Here is a 19925-nt window from a genome sequence, read left to right on the forward strand (position 1 = left end):
GCCTCAGCCTCCCAAGGAGCTGGGACCACAGGCACCACCACTATGGCCTGCGTCAAACTCAGCCTCTCTTATGGTTCAAAAATCTTCTGCTATATTGTTAAAATTTTTCAAAGTTACACAAAAGTAAAGAGAACTGTGCACTGAACGCCATGTGCCCATCTCCAGAGTCTGGCCATTATCAGCTCCTGCCCATCAATCTGGTTCCTCTAGGCTCCCCCAACTTCCACCCTCCCAGGACTCCTCTGACGCAAATCCCCACTTTCCTGCTACATCTCTGGTTCGGGACAGCTGGGGGCTTGTGGGAAGCAAGGCTGACCTGTGCTATTACGATCCTGAGAGCGCCCTGAGGGTCTTACCTGCTGCTCACACAGCAGCGTGCTCAGGGCCTGCCGGCAGGGCAGGATCATCATGGGGAAGCCCACGGCCACCGACATCATGAAGCCCACACGGAGCATCTCCGTCACCAGGTTGGAGGGAAAGTGCATGAGCACGTTGCCGGCTGTGGCCTCGGTGAAGCTCACGTAGCCGAAAAATCCCACCTGTTGGAGAATGAGAAATGGCAATGTGGCAGACGGACATCCTAGTCTGAGTGGCACCTGTTGCAGTGGGCAGGGCATGGGGGGGACCTGTGCCCTGCCCCTCAGAATGGCCTTCAATCCACTTCACAATGAAGCTTCTGCAAGAGACGGCCTTCAGGGCCAAAGCACCATTTGGCCTCCTTCTTCTTAAAATCTCCAGTTTCTGTAAGGAACATGCCCACTTCTTTTTCTTTTTTTGAGACGTTTTGTCTTGCACTGTCGCCCAGGCTGGAGTACAATGGCGTGATCTCGGCTCACTGCAAGCTCCGCCTCCTGGGTTCACACTATTCTCCTGCCTCAGCCTCCCAAGTAACCAGGACTACAGGCGCCCACCACCACGCCCGGCTAATTTTTTGGTATTTTTAGTAGAGACGGGGTTTCACCGTATTAGCCAGGATGGTCTCGATCTCCTGACCTCGTGATCTGCCCGCCTCGGCCTCCCAAAGTGCTGGGATTACAGGTGTGAGTCACCATGCCTGGCTTTTTTTTTTTTTTTTTTTTTTTTTGAGACGGGGTCTCCCTCTGAAGCCCAGGCTGGAGTGCAGTAGTGCAATCTCGGACTCAGTGTACCTCTGCCTCCCAGGTCCTGGTTCAAGCAATTCTCCTGCCTCAGCCTTCCGAGTAGCTGGGTTTACACACATGCACCACCACGCCCAGCTAATTTTTGTATTTTTAGTAGAGACGGGGTTTCACCATGTTGGCCAGGCTGGTCTTGATCTCCTGACCTCGTGATCCGCCTGCCTTAGCCTCCCAAAGTGCTGGGATTACAGGCGTGAGCAACTGCGCCCGGCCGAAATATGCCCATTTCTAGAGAGAATTAACAGAGGTCTTGCAGAGACGGTAAGAGTGGCTCGGATAAAGTGCCCTGGGAGCAGCCCTGGTGCCCGGCTCCTCAGGTCAGGAGAGCTTCCTGGCCCAGGGTGGACCCACGCTCACGGGGCTGGTCCTGGAATCATGGAAGCTGATGGAGCTGCCCCAGGTCCCCGCGCAGCCTCCAGACACTGGGATGGGAACACAGAGAAGAATCTGGCAGCACACAGGGCCAGGGCCGTGCCTGTGACAGTCCCGGGGGCACCGCAGCATGTCATGCTGGCATGACACAGGTGTGGAGGGGGCATGGCAAGGCTCTTACCATGACGTAGAAGGTGGTGACCACATTGAGGGAGGAGGCAAATATGGAGCTCATGGTTTTCACCGACGGCTCATCCAGGCTGTCGTACGTGGGTAGCACCTGGCTGTATAGAAACAGGCCATTTCACAGCAGACCCGAGAGAGGCACGCCCTCCCCCGCGGCACCACTTCCAGGACCTCTCTGCAGCCCAGCCGAGAGCCTCTGACCTTCCTCATGCAACATCTCCACACACTGAAGTCCCAGCGCTGAAGCCAGGATTTCGTGATGCTGAGGACGGGAGCGCTGCAGCAGTCCCCACTCAGGACACCCCCCAGAGTGTGCGCCACACGAACGTTCCCCAAGGCTAGGACGACAGGCTGCTGCTCCACGCCAGGGAGCGGGCGCTGAGAGTCAAAGCAGCCAGTTTACAGGGGAAGCAGCCGGAGGAGGCTGCTCAGAGAATCGCTGTCAAAAGGAGAGAAAGTGAAACAAACACCCTGGCCCGGGCGGCCGGCCCATCTCAGCGCCGCCATCTCCGCGCCTCCGCACAGGAATGATCAGAGTCGGCACAGACAAGGAGACGGCCTGGGGCGCGATTCCCTGCTGCAGCCTCTCACTTGTGTGATGAGAAAACTGGCTTCGGTCCCACGGCCTAGTGCCAGGAGTGTGGAGCTGCTGGGGGTGGGAGGGACCCAAGCCACCGGCCAGGCAAGGACATGACAGCCCTGAACAGGCAGCAGACCCATCTGAGGGATGTGCACAGGGACCTGAGCCCCTGGAGAGGGGTGGGCAAGACAGGAAGGGAGAGGCTGGGGCCATGGAGCATCTGTGTGCAGACGGGGAGAAGGGAGCTAGGCCAGGTACACGCCAGAGCACTGAGAGCCACTCTGCCACGGGGCTGAGCAAGGACTCTGGAGTGGGAGTCCAGGCAGGTGCTCCTAGGGTGTCCAGGTGGCCATGGCCATGGCTGTCCCAAGGCAGGGGCTCAAGGGCACAAAGGAAGCTGGGTGGGCCAGGGGCAGGGCGGGATGCAGAAAGCCAGCAGCCAGTAAACGGACCAGCATAGCGGCCAGCGGAGCCAAATCCCAAACCGCCTTGAAGAAAGTGAAAGAAAAATAGGACGTCCTGACTTTATTAACAATCAAACCAGGCCAGGCACAGTGGCCAACGCCTGAATACCAGCACTTTGGAAGGCCGAGGCAGGAGGATCACTGGAGCCTGGGAAGTCGAGGCTGCAGTGAGCGGTGATCGCATCACTGTACTCCAGCTTGGGTGACACAGCAGGACACCGTCTCCAAAAAAAGGAAAAGAAAACCCAGCAGACTGACAAGGACAAGTGAGAAGGCCCCGCCAGCGGCCGCCGGTGTCCTGCTGCCCAGGTCCTAGCACAGCATCCCATCGGGCTGCCCTCATCATGGAGTCCCATCAACAGCAGTCAGGGGGCCCCACAGGACATGCGCCTTCCCCTCAGCCCAGGCTACAAGGGAGCTAAGTGGCCAGTGCCTGTGCACACAGCCCCAGGAGGCCGGCAGAAAAACAGGAAAAACACAAGAGGTCTCCACGGCCCCAGACCCACAGCCTCAGGACTTCCCAGTGCTGAACTGTCCTCTGGCTGGAGCTGAGTCCACACCAGGGAGTCTCGGCTTGAGGGGACCAGCGTTGGTGTCCCATGACACGTGCTTACCCCCATCCCCCAACACACACTGTGGGGAGTGACCCCCAAGGAAGCCACGGACACTGTGGGAAGGGGTGTCCCACGCACATGGGGTGGCCAGGGTGGAAGGCCAAGCCCCAGGCTCCTCTCCAATCCTGACCACCTACCCCAGGGACCCCCAGGATCATCCCTGGAAAGAAACAAGGTAGGAGCCACAAAACCTCCTGGCCACCTGCAAAGGAGTTCCACAGACTGGGGACGTCCTGAGCGCTGGCCCACGGCCCCAGACAGAGTATCCCTGGCCCGCCCACCTCGCAAGGCAGCCTCTGAGGCTCAGGGCCTACCGGAGTCAAGTAGAGCTCTTGGGTGTATGGCCCTCTGCCCCACTGTGAGGATGGAGACCCCAGTTTCCAGACAGACCCTGCCCTCCAGGGCCTCCTGGGCTCAGTGCTGCCCCGGCTGCTTCTCTGGGCCTAGGACAACCGTTCTGCATAACTAGGTATGCATTTACCAGAAACGGCCAGACAGTGAAGGCACAGGGAAGGCCTGGTCCCAGCTGGCATCCAGGCCAATCACACAGGCAGGGGGCGCAGCCGGCCACCCCAGCAGGGACAGGCAGTCTGGCGTAGTGATGCTGTGGGAGGGAAGAGATGTCTCTGCTCTCAGCAAACATTCCTGGGCTCAGGGGTGGGGAGGTCAGCGTGGTGGTCAGCACAGGGAGGGATGTCCCTGCTTGGGAGAATGTCAGGTGAATCTGTGGGCCCATACGTCCTCGGGGAGGGGCAGAAGGAAAGCTGCACTTGGTGAGCCACACGCTGCAGCACTTTAGAACGCGGCACCTGACCTCGGAACCAGACCCGAACGAGGTGCACTGGCTGCTACGTGGCCACCACCAAAAACCCCCAGCTGCAGATTTATTTCTAAATACGCAAACACGCAGACACAAAGGGCAACTGGTAACTAGGTACGCAGCGGAAGAATGTGGCTTCTGTCACCGATCATAATGGGATATTAAACAGCAAGACTGGGGCGCGTTCTGGTGGAGACGGAGCTGCCAAGAGAGACGCTAAGTGGGAAATGACGATTTGGATCTCGCATGTGGGTGTAAACACAGCGGTATGAACAAATTTCATCTGTCACATTAGTTTACGATTGGCTCAATGCATGCCCACTAACGCTACAGGGGCCGCTCTGCCAGCCCCCCGCACACCGATGGTCTTTTCCCGTCCGCACCGGATTTACGCCTCTCTTTTCAGCCGGTTACCATGTTCCAACCGGGCATGAATCACTCGCTCTTGTCATTTTGGTGGAGAAGGTAATGCTGCTGGAATTATGGAAGAGCCCGACCCGCATTTACAGAGCTCTGCGTGCCAGAGAGAAAGCAAGCTCGCGCGTACATGCAGGCCTCCAAATGCATCCAGCAGCCGTCTGAAGTCAATGTTTGTGCAATTTCCTTTTAAATATTCTCAGAACAGCTAAATTCTGGCAAAACGCTCAGGACTCTGTGCAGTCAGATGGCTGGGCTGTTGCTGCATCCCCCACAGCCAACGCTCTGCTTGTGGGGATCTGGCAAAGCAGGGACTCTCACCAGCTAGTCCCAAACATGTCCCAGGAATAAAGCCGATTTGCCTCCCAGTTAAAATACAACTATCTCCCTCAACCTGTGGGGGAAAGGCCATCACCGAACAAGACATCACTCTTCAGCAGCCAGCGAAGAGGGACCACACATCTCCCAGCAGCTCGCCCCCCCCATCACAGAGCCCACCTCCACCACGGGCCACAGCAGGACACTTACGACTGGCAGGCGAAGGACATGCCGAAGATCGGGATGCAGCGGAAGACGCCCTCCCAGCGGACATAGCTGACCCGCTGCAGCCACTGCCCACTGAAGAGGCCGTGCTTGAGAGAGGAGAGCACAATCTGCAGGGGTAGCGGGCAGAGAGCACGGGGCAGGTCAGGACGCGGGCGGGACTCAGCAGCCTGGCCCACACGCCGCTGGGAAGGAGTGGCAGGAGAGTGCAACTCTTCCCACCCACATCCCAGCCCCCCACCACCCTGTGCTGCCAGTCGGAGGCACGGAGACCCCACGCCTTTCTGGATTCCCAGTCCCTGCCTCAGAGCGCCCTGGTTCAACCTGTGGGCACCAGAGCAGCTGCTCTTGCAAAGGGGCTGCTTGGCGCAGACAGGAGGAGACCACTGAGCGTACACGGCCCCATCGGTTACAGACGTCGGTTTCCCACGTGGGCAGGTCCCACCCCATCCTGTACTATGCTAGACACGGACATCTTCCAAAAGACTGGCCCACCAAAGACGTGGCTATCTCAGGAGTAAAGAGGTAGCTGCCACCGGGCTGGCCCTCACTCGGAGAGCTAAGGAGCACTGGAGACCCTGGCTTCAATGACCACCTGCCCTCGTTCTGGCGCAAACCCGCTGTGAGACACCAGATTCCAGCTGCTCAGGAAGGGTCATTTCTGATTTTGCCAGGGAACAGGCAGGTCCCAGGGGCTTGGGTCCTGGGGCTCCTAAGGGCAGGGGCCTGGCAGAGAATGGAGGGTGTGCTGGGGGCTGTGGGTGGTATCCGTGTTCTCAGTGCCAACTCCACAGCTGGCCCCTGGTCCATCCTGTTATAATCTGTCACTTAGAAAAATAATAGTGGCTGGGCGCGGTGGCTCACGCCTGTAATCCCAGCACTTTGGGAGGCCGAGCCAGGTGGATAACGAGGTCAGAAGTTCAAGACCAGCCTGGCCAAGATGGTGAAACCCCTTCTCTACTAAAAATAAAAAAAATTAGCCGGGCGTGGTGGCAGGTGCCTGTAATCCCCACTACTTGGGAAGCTGAGGCAGGAGAATTACTTGAACCTGGGAGATGGAGGTTGCAGTGAGCCGAGACTGCACCACTGCACTCCAGCCTGGGCGACAGACTGAGACTCCATCTCAAAAAAACAAACAAAAAAAACCCACAATAGCTTGCCACCTTGTGTCAAAACACTGGCATTGGGCCTGGTGCGGTGGCTCACGCCTGTAATCCCAGCACTTTGGTAGGCTGAGGCGGGTGGATCACGAGGTCAGGAGATCGAGACCAGCCTGGCTAATACGGTGAAACCCCATCTCTACTAAAAAATACAAAAAATTAGCCAGGCGTGGTGGTGGGCGCCTGTAGTCCCAGCTATTTGGGAGGCTGAGGCAGGAGAATGGCGTGAACCTGGGAGGCAGAGCTTGAAGTAAGCAGAGATCGTGCCACTGCACTCCAGCCTGGGCAACAGAGCGAGACTCCTCAAAAAAAAAAAAACACTGGTGCCATAAGCCTCGGTCACAAACCCTACATAAGACATCTTTGCATAAGCAAGTGGACTTGGCGTTTCCTTCCCCTTGCCTGGACGACATGAAACCAGCCTCAGAGCCACCCCTGTCCGGAGCCCCATCCTCTCCTGCTGGCCAACCGCACCTAGGTCCAGCCAGCCCCGTCTGCCCAGTGGTGCCCAGGGACCGTGAGATGAATGGCACTTCCTGGCACATCCTGCTAATTCCAACACATTCCCAGGAGGTAGCAGGTGGCCACACCAGACCTGGGCATGCTGTGACCACAGGAAAGACTGGGCCAGGAGCAGCCTTTCAGCGGGTGCCTGCACGCACCGCAGACTCACCACGAACATGAACACGGTGTAGAAGAGGAGGGCCATGGCGCTGAAGGACTGGATGGAGGCCATCATGTTCCGCTGCAGGCTGAGTGGGAGCACGATGCACAGTGACACGGCGAACAGCAGGAACATGCGGAAGGTGCCGCCCACCTGCAGGGAGCCAGCAGGGGTCTTGGCCACAGCCCGGACCTGCTCACCACCCGGCTCTCTGCACTGCCAGGGAGCGCGAGCATCCTGAGCCCGAAAGCCGACGGCATCCAGGTGAACAACGCCGGCAGGTCTGAGGCTGGCACGCTCGCCTGGAAGCTGCTCTCACAGCCGCTGTGCTGTGTGCAGCCTCGGACACTGGGCATTTCCCTTCCCTGGAGCCCAGCCCAGCCCCAGAGCGAGAACAGCCAGAGCAAAAGGACAGCAGCCCCCATAACACGGGAGGCAACACAGAGCTGCGGGTCAGACTCAGCTGCCCTGGGCACAGGGCGGGAAAGGTACAGACTGCCCTGTGGGCAGGACAGGCCCAAAGCTCTATCTACAAAGGTCACTGAGAAGCACGGAAAACAGAAGGTCGAATGCGGAGACAGAGTAGAGGGCCTAACTCCCTGGACGCTCCTTGGATCTGTCTCTGACAAGGAGCAAATCTGGTACATTCCACTCCTGGAGAGGACACCCCCGCCTCAGCTGTGGCCTTTGAAAGCCTTTCTATGCTGTTGGCACCTAACGTGCCATGATGCCCGCCCTGCCCAGTGAGGGGCTCTGCTCCCCGGCAGCGAGGGTAAGGTGTGTGGGCCCGTCAGGTGGGCCTCTACATGGTGGGGCCAAGCACGGAAGAGGCTACCCCAAGGTGACTGCAAGAAGTGCTGAGTCCACAGCCCCCGGCAGCGGTGCCTCCGGATCCACCCAGCAGCTCTGGGTAACCACGGAGGCTGGGGATGCCCGAGGGCCTGGCCGCCTCTGCCCTCCAACGGGCAGCCCAGGCTGGCAGAGACTTACTCTTCACTGTGCCCGGGTCTGAGGCTCCCCGACCTGCCCCTCATCTACATGGTGTCAGACTCTGCCTGGCTTGTTTCCTCCCCTGTACTTCTCACAGACGTGACCCAGCAAAGCCCCCGCCCTCCGCCAAGCCCCTGGAATGACAGCAGCCTCAACAGAAGCTTCTCCCGACCAGCATCCTGGTCTCGGTCCTCAGGAGGATCCCACGGAGGTCCTCAGAGCGGCCGTCAGCATCTGAACAACCCAGAACCCTGAACACGTCCTTACCTGAAACCCGAACAGCCGGGCAAAGAAGTTGGACCCCAAGTCGCCAATCACGACGTAGAAGGCGATGCAGGTGCCCAGCATCAGCCCGATCATGCTGCGGGGGGATGGGGGGTGCAGGAAACGCCATCAGGGCAAGCTGGCAAAGCACCTGGCAGCCTCCTGGGACCACCCCAAGGCTGGACTGAATGACAGATGTGGTATCTTTTGTTTTTTTTTTTTTTGAGACGGAGTCTCGCTCTGTCGCCCAGGCTGCAGTGCTAGTGGCCGGATCTCAGCTCACTGCAAGCTCCGCCTTCTGGGTTCCCGCCATTCTCCTGCCTCAGCCTCCCGAGTAGCTGGGACTACAGGTGCCCGCCACCTCGCCCGGCTAATTTTTTGTACTTTTTAGTAGAGATGGGGTTTCACCGTGTTAGCCAGGATGGTCACAATCTCCTGACCTCGTGATCCGCCCACCTTGGGCTCCCAAAGTGCTAGGATTATAGGCTTGAGCCACTGCGCCCGGCCAACAAATGTGATTTCAAACGTGCCTCAGTTCACGGGGTATGGGCAGGTTCTGTGGCGCTCACTATGTCACTTGGAATGCATACTGAGCAACACCCAGCTTTTCTCAATGTGGCATTATACTCGCCTCTCCGCAGAGGCTCTAACAGTTACAAAAATGCTCCATGATGGGCCCAGCACGGTGGCTCACGCCTGTAATCTCAGCACTTTGGGAGGCCGAGGCAGGCAGATCACCTGAGATCAGGAGTTTCAAAACCAGCCTGGCCGACACGGCAAAACCCTGTCTCTACTAAAAATACAAAAATTAGCTGAGCATGGTGGCGGGTGCTTGTAATCCCAGCTACTTGGGAGGCTGAGGCAGGAGAATCGTTTGAACCCAGGAGGCTGCAATGAGCTGAGATCCCGCCGCTGCACTCAAGCCTGGGCGACAGAGCAAAACTCCACCTCAAAAAATTTTTTAAAAAAGCCCCACGATGCTTGTCAAGTTAACAGAACAATCAACTGCTTTCAAAAAAGGCTGTTCTTTGGAGTTTACAATTCCCTAACTTAGAAGCCTAAAAGTGCAATCTCCCGGCAAGTTTTCCATCTCATAATTTTTTTCATCTCATGAAATTTTATTCCAAAGGAAGAACAATATGACATTTGCAATGCAATGGCACCTTCATGCAGCAGTGTGCGGGGGGTGGGTGCGGCATGAAGGAATGGTGTTGAGAGATTACAGCTGAGGGAGGGCTGTTTTCCAAGTTCTTGGCGTTTTCCATATTTAAATTTTTATTACAACACTGAAGGGTACAAGTAATTGGACTTTCGTGTATTTAGTGACTCTTCAGAAACCTAAGTTACAGGTGAATCCGGGAATGAAACTGCTGCTCCCGCCGGGAGGGTCCCCAGTGTCTGGGTGCGGGGGCTGGGGGGACAAACGCAGGGGCAGGGCGGGGCTTACCTGGTCTCCACCAGCATCTTGCCCGCCTTCCCGTAGGCGTGGAATGCTAGCGCAAAAGAAAAGAAAGGAACGCTCAATCCAACAGTGTGAGAAGCACATCCAGAACAAAGGTACTGAGCAAAGCTGTCCGGGGCAATTTCACAGAAACCCGCCGTGGGTCCAGATTCTCCAGGGCAGGAGGGGTGTTTCCAATTCTGACCACCAGGTTATTTTTGGATCTACCATCTGCAAATGAAACTACAAGAAACAAAGACAGAGCAAGGGAAGGACAGGAGGCAGGTTCTTCTTTCACTCAATCAGATTTTTTAAAAGACAGAGAGACAAGTCCCTGCAAAGCACAGTCCTCCCACCCGGTGACCACTGGGGGCCCGCTGGAAACAGCATCCCACAGCCCGGCATGGCCGAACCCCGTGCTGTTGGCCAGAGTCTGCAGGTCCCCAGAGGGGTCAGCGCCGGCCCCAGGTGCCCGAGCAGCACAGCCTGCACCGGAGGGACTCTGAGGAAGGGCTTTCATTTTCACCCTTTGGTTGGGATTTACAGAAACAAACGGAGACCCCGTTCAAGCACGGTGCTTCAGGAAGGGAGGGGACGAGAGCCACGGGCTTGTGGTGTCCACGTGGACAGCCAATGAGGAGCCTTGCCGATGAGGAGCATGCGTCCCCGTCCCCGAAGTCCCCGTCTCCGACGTCCCCATCCCCATCCCTGTCCCCGTCCCCGACGTCCCCGTTCAGCCGTCCAGCCGAACGCGGGAGGAGCCTCCATTCTCTCGCCCTGACAGCGGGATTCTCTGCAGCAGATGAGAAACGGGGCTGACTCAGCAGGGTCCCTCCCAGGCCCCAGGTGGTCATCTGGTGACCCCTGCGCTTCCCCGGCCTGGTGGAGGAGGGCAAAGGGAAGTCCCGGCTCCAAGGCACACCCAGAGATGGGTGCACGTGACAGGATGGCCCAGCACCATCGGCAGCCCCGGCTTCCTGCCCCCAGTTTCCTCCCTCGCACAGGCTACAGGCCTCTGATGAGCTTTGGAAAGCAGGAAACACACAGGCCAGTAAACATGAATGAGTCCAAAAAACACTCATTACTTTAAACTACTTAGGAAGAAGCACAGCACTGCCGAACGCCAGAGCTTGGGAGCAGCAAAGACCCCGCCTCCAGGGCTCACCCTGGCCTTTCCTGGACCTGCCCGCCGGCTCGCTGAAGGAGCCTGGCACCCCTTGAGTTCATCCCACAACACAGAAACCGGAGCCAGGCCCCAGAAGCTGACCTCGGGCTGTGGAGAATTTCAAACACTAAGAACTCCAGAAGCCTCCTCAGCAGCAGCCCACAGCCCAGGGCCCTGCCATCACCAGAAAATGCCCTCCACACCCCTCGGTGACGGTACAGCCCGGAAACAACAAAACCCCACGCTCCAAACGTGGCGGTGCTCCTGGCCATAACGTGCCTTTTCATGCTCCAAAAGGAAGCTGAGTCTCCACAGCGTATTCCAAACACCAGCGCACCTTGCCCAAGATGGTTCCAGAATATGCCTGCCGCTGGCGAGGGAAAATGGAAGGCCGTCTAGGAAATCAGGGCGGCACTCTCTTCCGGTTCCCAGGACAACGTCCTGAGAGCCCACCATGCTGAGACACGGCCCCGCGCCTTCTTTTCCCACCGGGCCAAACCCTCGCTCACCATTCCCAGTGTCAATCCCCCGGCAACTTCTCCCCAGCTTCAAACACCAGCCCCAGTCGGACCCTACTCCTTCGCATCCTGCCTGGACTGGCACAGGGAAAGAGAGGAAGAGGCTGAAGCACCCAGCAAGGTCCCGGGGACCTGGCCCTCCCCCAAGTGTGGACTCCCAGTGCTGGCCCAGCCCCCACCAGGGTGGAGGTGTTTGTGAGCGGCGAGCTCTGAGGCCGCGGCCGCCATGCAGGGTGCACCCTGCCCTGGGTCCAGTCAGATGTCCCCCAGCGCCGGCACAGGAGCCACAGAAGCCCGGACCACCCAATGACGGAACACAGGCAGCACCCCTGACACCGCTGCTCACAACCGAGGACTCAGAGGCTGTGTGGGGGCCAAACGGTTGCTGCTGCTGGGGGAGGCGGTTTCTAGCCCAGACCACGCATGCCGGGGTTCAGGCACAATTCTCAGCAGGACAGGGTCTGGGGCTCAGAACAGCATCACGAGAAGCCGCGACAGCTGAAGCAGGTTGAATGACTGGTGCCTCTGTGTGTCTTCTGAAGAGGGATTTAGAAAAGTCCATGTCCAGGCAAGACACTCAGGGTAAAGGAAGCAGCAAGTGAGCTGATGAAAACGACAAAAACCACCCACAACCAGCAACAGCAAATAGGACAGAGAAATACACAAACACCAACAAGAAACGACACCTCTCCAGGCTGGCACCTGGCACTGGAGGAGAGCGGGGAGGGTTAAGTGACCAGCGGCCACCTCCCTGGGCTACCAACCCAAGGAACCATCACGCCGCAAACCCGTGTCTTGGTGGGGACAGATGCCATTCGGAGGAAACCACCCGGCCATCCCAGGGAAAATAAGTCTCTGTGTGCAAGGACAGGACCCAGCCCGGCGCCTCCTGAAGACTGCAGTGTGGAGCTGCTGTCCACTCTGCACGACGGCCTCGCCTCAGCTCCGGGAGATTCTCATCTTACCCTCCCCAGGGATGCCTCTCCCAGCGCGTGTCTCTCCACTTCTAAGATGAGCCAGGGCAGACTGTGGCTGATGCAGGGCGGCTGGGCCCAGGGGCCTCTGTCCGGAGCTCACACAGTGGAACCTTCATGTTTGGTGTCAAAGGCATAACCTGAGACACGCTTGGTGTTTTGAATCTTGTTTGTTTCTGGCAGGCAGACGTGGACTGCGGTCACCCCAGCCAGTTACAGGCTGGAAGCTCAGGTAGGAGCTCCAGGCAGCATAGAAGAGCACCCGCCCGGCAATTTTCTTCCAGTCTTTCACATGTAGCCAAACTGGTATGACTGTTCGGGGACTTTCTTTGTTTTTTTTTTGTTTTTTTTTTTGAGACGGAGTCTCGCTCTGCCGCCCAGGCTGGAGTGCAGTGGCACGATCTCAGCTCACTGCAAGCTCCACCTCCCAGGTTCACGCCATTCTCCTGCCTCAGCCTCCCAAGTAGCTGGGACTACAGGCGCCCGCCACTACGCCCAGCTAATTTTTTGTATTTTTAGTAGAGAAGGGGTTTCACTGTGTTAGCCAGGATGGTCTCGATCTCCTGACCTCGTGATCCACCCGCCTCGGCCTCCCAAAGTGCTGGGATTACAGGCGTGAGCCACCGCGCCCGGCAGGGGGACTTTCAATGAATAAGACAGCCAGCTATCAGAAATGGGGGCCTCCCCAGCCGTGGGTCACCAGTCTTCTTCCAGGACACAGCCAAGTACTTGAGTTGGGGCCTCTGCTACAGAAACTCTGTACAGAGATCTCAGTGCGGAGAAAAGGGTCACCCTGTAGGCCATAGCTCTGCAGACCCAGGAAGGGGCCTGCCAGGTACTGTGCCTCCTGGCTTCCAGTAGGCATGTTTCAGCCCAAGTTGAATTAGGCCATCTCACTGTGGATCAGATTTAACGGTGAATTTCACTTTCTCAAATAACAACAAGAAAAGGCTCTGACAGCACCATTCTCATCAGGAAGGGAAGAGAAGGAACGCATCCCCTCTGGTTCTGAGGGCAGAAACGAACGCAGGACTCTCTCTCTGTGGCAACACGAAGGGGACTGGGGAGAAGTGGAGGCTGGGAGGCCAGGACCCCCGTGTGGACCCTGCAGGTGTTTTTATTTTGTTTGGCCCCCTGGACCCCTAAATACCACTTCCTCTCCCTCTGCCTCCTCGCTCTGCCGTGGGAGCTGTGAGCCCAGAGGCAGGATGGCCTTCTGCAGGGAGGACCCGACACCCCAGCCACACGCTGGCTGGAGGCCCAGAGCCTTCATCACAAGGCCGGGCATTTTTACTGGAACCCACAGGGCCAACTCCTGAGAATACAGACGCTGGAATTTCAACACCCATGCTGGATGCCCCAGGAATGGAATGTGGAGCCGAGAGGTGCCGAGCCTGGGGCGGGCAGGGAGACAGTGTGGGTCACACGGCCCGCGGGCAGATAGGAAGGTGAGGGATGGCACCCTCGAAGACAACGTAGAACGTATTCCACATGGAAATGAGGCAGGAAGCGTAGCCTTCTCTCCTGGCTGAAACAGCATGAAAGCAAGAAAGAACCGAAGGAAACAAAACTGCAACCAACGGCATCAGGGGAAGGACAAAGCCGCTGGGAGAGGAGCCGCCGAACCCCAGCAACAGCCTGGGCCCGAGGAGCTTCCTCCACGGAATTCCGAGCTGGGGAGCATAGCAAGGTTCTCTGCAGGCAGCTCCGTGGGAAGGCGTCTGGTGTCCGGGAGGGACAGTGAGCAGGCCTGTACCAGCACTGTGAGGACGGCTGTCTCGGCCTGAGTTTAGAAGCAGAAGCTGCGTGGGAGCGGGCGGGAGCACAGGATGACAGGGAGGCCTCGTGCCTCACACCCTTCTGTGTCACTCCAATTTTGAAGCATGTGCTTGTAACAGGTTTTTCTAGTTTTTTCAGACAGTCTCACTCTGTCACCAAGGCTCAAGTGCAGCGGCATAATCTCAGCTCACTGCAGCCTCCACCTCCCGGGTTTAAGAGATTCTCCAGCCTCAGCCTCCCGAGTAGCTGGAATTACAGGTGCCTGCCACCATGTCTGGCTAATTTTTTGTATTTTTGGTAGACATGGGGTCTCACCATGTTGTCCAGGCTGGTCTCAAACTCCTGACCTCAAATAATCCGCCTGCGTCGGCCTGCCAAAGTGCAGGCATGAGCCACTGTGCCCGGCAGATTTTTTGTTTTAACTGCATTTTTTTTAAATTTTTAATTCTTTCACCCAGGCGGGAGTACAGTGGCGTGGTCACAGCTCACTGCCACCTCAGACTCCCAGGCTCAGGTGATCCTCGCACCTCAGCCTCCCAAATAGTAGCTGGGACGACAGGCACATGCAACTACACCCGGCTCATTTTTTTGTAGCATTACATTTTAAAATAAAGGAAAAAACCTGCTGTCCAAGGAACTGCGGAAGAATAACATAGAGAAAATAAATGGAATAAGAAAATAAACAAATAAATGGAATGAGGCCCCCGCCCCAGGTCCAGAGCCACCTTGTGGAGAGGGTGCCTCACCCAGGCCGGCGTAGGTCCTCCGCTTGCTCAGGCTGGCCGACTTCACCAAGAACATGCACGACTGGTGCGTCATCCAGGAGCAGAAGACCAAGAGCAGCGCCCCCAGGACGATGCCGCACTGCAGGGTGGAGACAGGAACACATGTTCACAGCAGCAGGCGCTCCTCAGAGGCCCTCACCCCACACACCCAGCTCATGAGCACCCTCTTCACCCGCAGGCCCCGCTCCATCCCAGTCTCCTGCCGAACGCGACACTTCCTAGCACCGAAAGGCGCATTTCCTCAGTGTGGCGGCCGCGTGCCTCGTCCAGGGACAAAGCTGCATGCGCAGAGCATAGGGGCGCCATCTCCTTTCCAGTCCCCGCCTCAAGTCTTCATGGACGGCTGGGTGCTGCCAACTAATACCCCCTTGTTCTCTGCACATGCCCTATGTGCACCATCTTTAGCCACTTGAGTCCACAGCTATGAGTAATGAACACGTTCTAGAAGGAAGAGATTAACAGTGCCATTTTCCCCGTTCTCATAAGTTAAACAGACACTTACTGTGTGACCTGGGGATTAACTGCCCCCCCTAGGTACTCACTTACCCAAGAGGAATGAAAACATGTTCATGAAAAACCTGTATGCCAATGTTTACAGCAGGTTTATCCACAACCCAAAAATGGAAAAACAGCCCAAATGTCCTTCAACAAGCGAATGGATACAAACTGTGGTCCATTCGAATAAGGGAATATTTGTCAGCAGGAAAAAGGGATGACTACAGACACCTACCGTGACGCGGATGGGACTTGAACGCACTATGCTGAGCAGAGGAAGCTGGACTCTGAATGCTACAAATAGTGTCATTCTGTTTACAGGACGTTCAGAAAAGGTAAACTTTTAGGCCACGGAATAGATCAGTGTTGCCAGGGGCTGGGGGTACGGAGATTGGCTGGTGACAAAGGGGTACGTGGGGACCCTCTGGGAGATGGAGCTGTGTTCTAGGTTTGACTGTGGTGGTTACACAGCAAGCCCGTAACCTGCACCCTGAAGAGAGTCAATCGGCCAGGCGCGGTGGCTCACACCTGTAATCCCAGCACTTTGGGAGGTTGAGGTGGGCAGATCACGAGGTCAGGAGATCGAGACCAGCCTGGCCAACATGGTGAAATCCCATCACTACTAAAAATACAAAAATTAGCTGGGCGTGGTGGTGCACGCCTGTAATCCCAGCTACTTGGGAGGCTGTGGCAGGAGAATCACTTGAACCAGGGAGTCAAAGGTTGCAGTTCAGCTGACATTGTGCCACTGCACTCCAGGCTGGCGACAGAGCGAAACTCTGTCTCAAGGGAAAAAAAAAAAAGGCCAGGCGCAGTGGCTCACGCCTGTAATCCCAGCACTTTGGGAGGCCAAGGCGGGCGGATCACGAGGTCAGGAGCTCAAGACCTGGCTAACACGGTGAAACCCCGTCTCTACTAAAAATACAAAAAATGAGCTGGGCGTGGTGGTGGGCGCCTGTAGTCCCAGCTACTCAGGAGGCTGAGGCAGGAGAAGGGTGTGAACCCGGGAGGTAGAGTTTGCAGTGAGCCAATATCACAGCCTGGGCGACAGAGCGAGACTCTGTCTCAAAAAAAAAAAAGAGAGAGTGAATCTTGCTGCATGTCCACTACCTCCATCGAGGTGACACTTAAAACACAAGGACCGGCTGGGAGCGGTGGCTCACGCCTGTAATCCCAGCACTTTGGGAGGCTGAAGCAGGCGGACCACGAGGTCAGGAGATCGAGATCATCCTGGCTAACACGGTGAAACCCTGTCTCTACTAAAAATACAAAAAGTTAGCCAGGCGTGGTGGCGGGCGCCTGTAGTCCCAGATACTCGGGAGGCAGAGCTTGCAGTGAGCTGAGGTCATGCCACTACACTCCAGCCTGGGCGACAGAGCTAGACTCCATTTCAAAAAATAAAAATAAAAAAACACAAGGACCGCCGCCCTAGCGCGAGACGTCAGTCATGTGAACCAGGCAGGACGGTGACGGGGGAAGGGGTGCTGCAGTTTCCACTCTGTTGTTCTGTAGACTTAAAACTGCTCAAACGCGTAAGTCTGGCCGGGCGCACTGGCTCACGCCTGTAATCCCAACACTTCGGGAGGCCAAGGCAGGTGGATCTTTTGAGGTCAGGAGTTTGAGACCAGCCTGGCCAACATGGTGAGACTCCCACCTCTACTGAAAACACACACAAAAAATTAGCAGGCGTGGGGTGGGCACCTGTAATTCCAGTTACCCGGGAGGCTGAGGCAGGAGAATCGCTTGAACCCGGGAGGCGGAGGCTGCAGTAAGCCAAGATTGAACCACTGCACTCCAGCCTGGGTGACAGAGTAAGACTCCATCTCGGGGGAGGAAAAAAAAAAAAAACAAGTCTATTAACACCAAAAACTCATGAGGTATCAGCAAGCACTCATCAGAATGGCTCCAGTGGAAAAGACATGATACCCAATGCTACTGGGGACGCAGGCCAGCATGTGCGCCACTGACTGCATCCACATGGCAGTTCCAGAGCAGAGCACACACACCCTGGGGCCTGGTCACTCCACACAGGCACGCACCCAGCAGAAACGCACCCCTTGCCAATGCCTGGCCAACTCCTCAGGCCATCACAAGAGCTCCCAATAGGAGACACCATAAATACCTCGCAGGGATGAACTACACACAGGCACACACAGTGGTGCAGCAAATACCAGAGTGCAAGCCAGACACTAGCACTAGACACCTGCACGGCAGGATCCGCCTGCCTCAGTTCAAACCAGGCAGCACCACCGTGGCACACTAGGGGTCAGCAGTGTGCCCTGGGGTAGGCCGGCCACGGCCACGGAGTGTGCTCCTTAATTTGGGAGCTAGTCACACGGGTTTGTTCATTATATGAACATACATCAACAGCACATCTGAAGACGTGTGTACACATTTTTGTATGTCAAACTTCAATAAAATGTTTATTTTATATATATGCGCACACACACACCTTTTTTTTTTTTTTTTTTTTTGGAGACGTAGTCTCACCCTATTGCCCAGGCTGGAGTGCAGTGGCGCAACCTTGGCTCACTGCAACCTCCACTCCCTGGGTTCACGCGATTCTCTTGCCTCGGACTCCCGAGTAGCTGGGATTACAGGCGCCTGACATCGTGCCCAGCTAATTTTTGTATTTTTAGTAGAGATGGGGTTTTACCATCTTGGCCTCGCTGGTCTTGAACTCCTGACCTCTTGATCCACCCACCTCAGCCTCCCAAAGTGCTGGGATTACAGGCGTGAGCCAACGTGCCCGGCCATATATGTGTGTGTGTGCTTATATATATATATATATATGTACCAAAACTACTAAAACAAGCAAAAAAACCAACACTAAACCAAAGTTTTTCAATGACAAGGCTGCCAAACACTAATCACACATCCCCAAATCATCTGCTGGCCTCTCCCTGCGCCCCAGTCCAAGGAGGCTGCCGTGGAGGAGACGCTGCGGCCAGCTCAGAGCAACTGGGCCTCCCTCTCGGCAGCCCTCAGGACTCGGAGGGACGTCTCTCGTCCTTCACTTCCTGACAGGTCTGTGCAGATGCCTGACTAATCAGCACATGCTCTGGCAGGGGCCTAGTGTCCACCACATGGCAGGTGCTCCACGGCTGGAGACAGCTGGATCTTCTAGGCCCTAAGATGTATTTTCACAGGTGTCTACACCAGAGCCCCTTCCACGGTGGCACTTCACTGACAGGCGTCAAAGATGACAGCATTTGGGACCGGGCGCGGTGGTTCACGCCTGTAATCCCAGCACTTTGGGAGGCCGAGGTGGGTGGATCACCTGAGATCAGGAGTTCGAGACCAGCCCAACCAACATGGTGAAACCCTGTCTCTACTAAAAAAAAAAAAAAAAAAAAAAAAAAAAAATTAGCCAGCGTGGTGGCACATGCCTGTAATCCCAGCTACTTGGGAGGCTGAGGCAGGAGAATCACTTGAACCCAGGAGGCGGAGGTTGCAGTGAGCCAAGATTGCGTCAATGCACTCCAGCCTGGGTGACAGAGCAAGACTCCATCTTGAAAAAACAAAAAAACAAAGATGACAGCCTTTGACTTGCAGGAGGAGGACCAGTCACCACTCCACATCCCAGAATGCAGTTCTGCTGCCAGGCAAGTCACAGTGGACACTGGGACATGTAGTCGTTCCAGAAACACCCAGATGTGGCTGGCAGAAAGCTGGCATTCTCCACGTCCAGACCAGACGCTGCCGCGGGGGCTCTGGAGGCATGCAGCCCTGTCTTCCCCCCACAGGCTCACCAACCATATCAGGCAAACAACCCAGACACAAGAGCCTGGAGGGCTCTACAGAAAGGTCTGAAAATTCCTTGATCCAAAAAAAAAAAGTTTGTTTTTTTTTTTTTTTTAAGAGATGGGGTCCTGCTGTGTTGCCCAGGCTGGAGTGCAGCGGTGCAATCATAGCTCACTATAACCTCAAACTCCTGGGCTCAAGTGATCCTCCTGCCTCAGCCTCCTGAGCAGCTGGGACTACAGGTATGTACCGCCGTGTCCAGCTAACTTTTAAATGTTTGTATAGAGACAGGGTCTTACTTATGTTGCCCAGGCTGAAAACATTTTTTGGATATTTTTATCCCAAAGATAATGAATATGAAAAACACAGTGTTTGCTCATCTAAAATTAAACTACTGGTGCCATTTTGTTTCAAAATATACATCTTGTTTTCATTTTTCTACCTACTTGGTAACGTTTCAGTCAGCGTTTCTTTTCCAAAGCACTAAATGCCTGTTTACTGTGGATTAAACAGATGACACTTAGAAATGGCCATTTTCGTTGACATGTTATTCAATGCTGGAATGACGCTAAACTTTTTGTATATGAGATCTTTTTCAACTGTGGTAACATTTGCACACATTAGGTCAAACGTGCAGGTTTTTTTTTTTGTTTTTGAGACGGAGTCTCGCTCTGTCACCCAGGCTGGAGTGCAATGGAGTGATCTCGGCTCACTGCAACCTTCAGTTCATTGTAACCTCCGCCTCCCGGGTTCAAGCGATTCTCCTGTCTCAGCTTCCAGAGCAGCTGGGATT

General features: G+C 56.0%; 1 protein-coding gene across 1 annotated transcript in view; it reads right to left on the minus strand.

Annotated features, from left to right (window-relative positions):
* SLC38A10 (solute carrier family 38, member 10) overlaps positions 1-14969 on the minus strand; it is a 48151-nt gene extending 33182 nt beyond the window's left edge. Inside the window, exons 1-7 of the mRNA XM_011992858.1 lie at positions 14855-14969; positions 9679-9724; positions 8235-8328; positions 6987-7130; positions 5139-5263; positions 1711-1813; positions 357-539 (exon numbers count right to left, since the gene is read on the minus strand). Of these exons, the coding sequence (XP_011848248.1) occupies positions 357-539; positions 1711-1813; positions 5139-5263; positions 6987-7130; positions 8235-8328; positions 9679-9724; positions 14855-14927 (768 nt within the window). The 5' untranslated portion in view covers positions 14928-14969. The remainder of the gene's footprint in view (positions 1-356; positions 540-1710; positions 1814-5138; positions 5264-6986; positions 7131-8234; positions 8329-9678; positions 9725-14854) is intronic.
* Between the last annotated feature and the right edge of the window lie 4956 nt (positions 14970-19925).

The sequence above is a fragment of the Mandrillus leucophaeus genome, unplaced genomic scaffold, assembly GCF_000951045.1.
Source record: "Mandrillus leucophaeus isolate KB7577 unplaced genomic scaffold, Mleu.le_1.0 Scaffold1, whole genome shotgun sequence".
NCBI lineage: Eukaryota > Metazoa > Chordata > Mammalia > Primates > Cercopithecidae > Mandrillus > Mandrillus leucophaeus.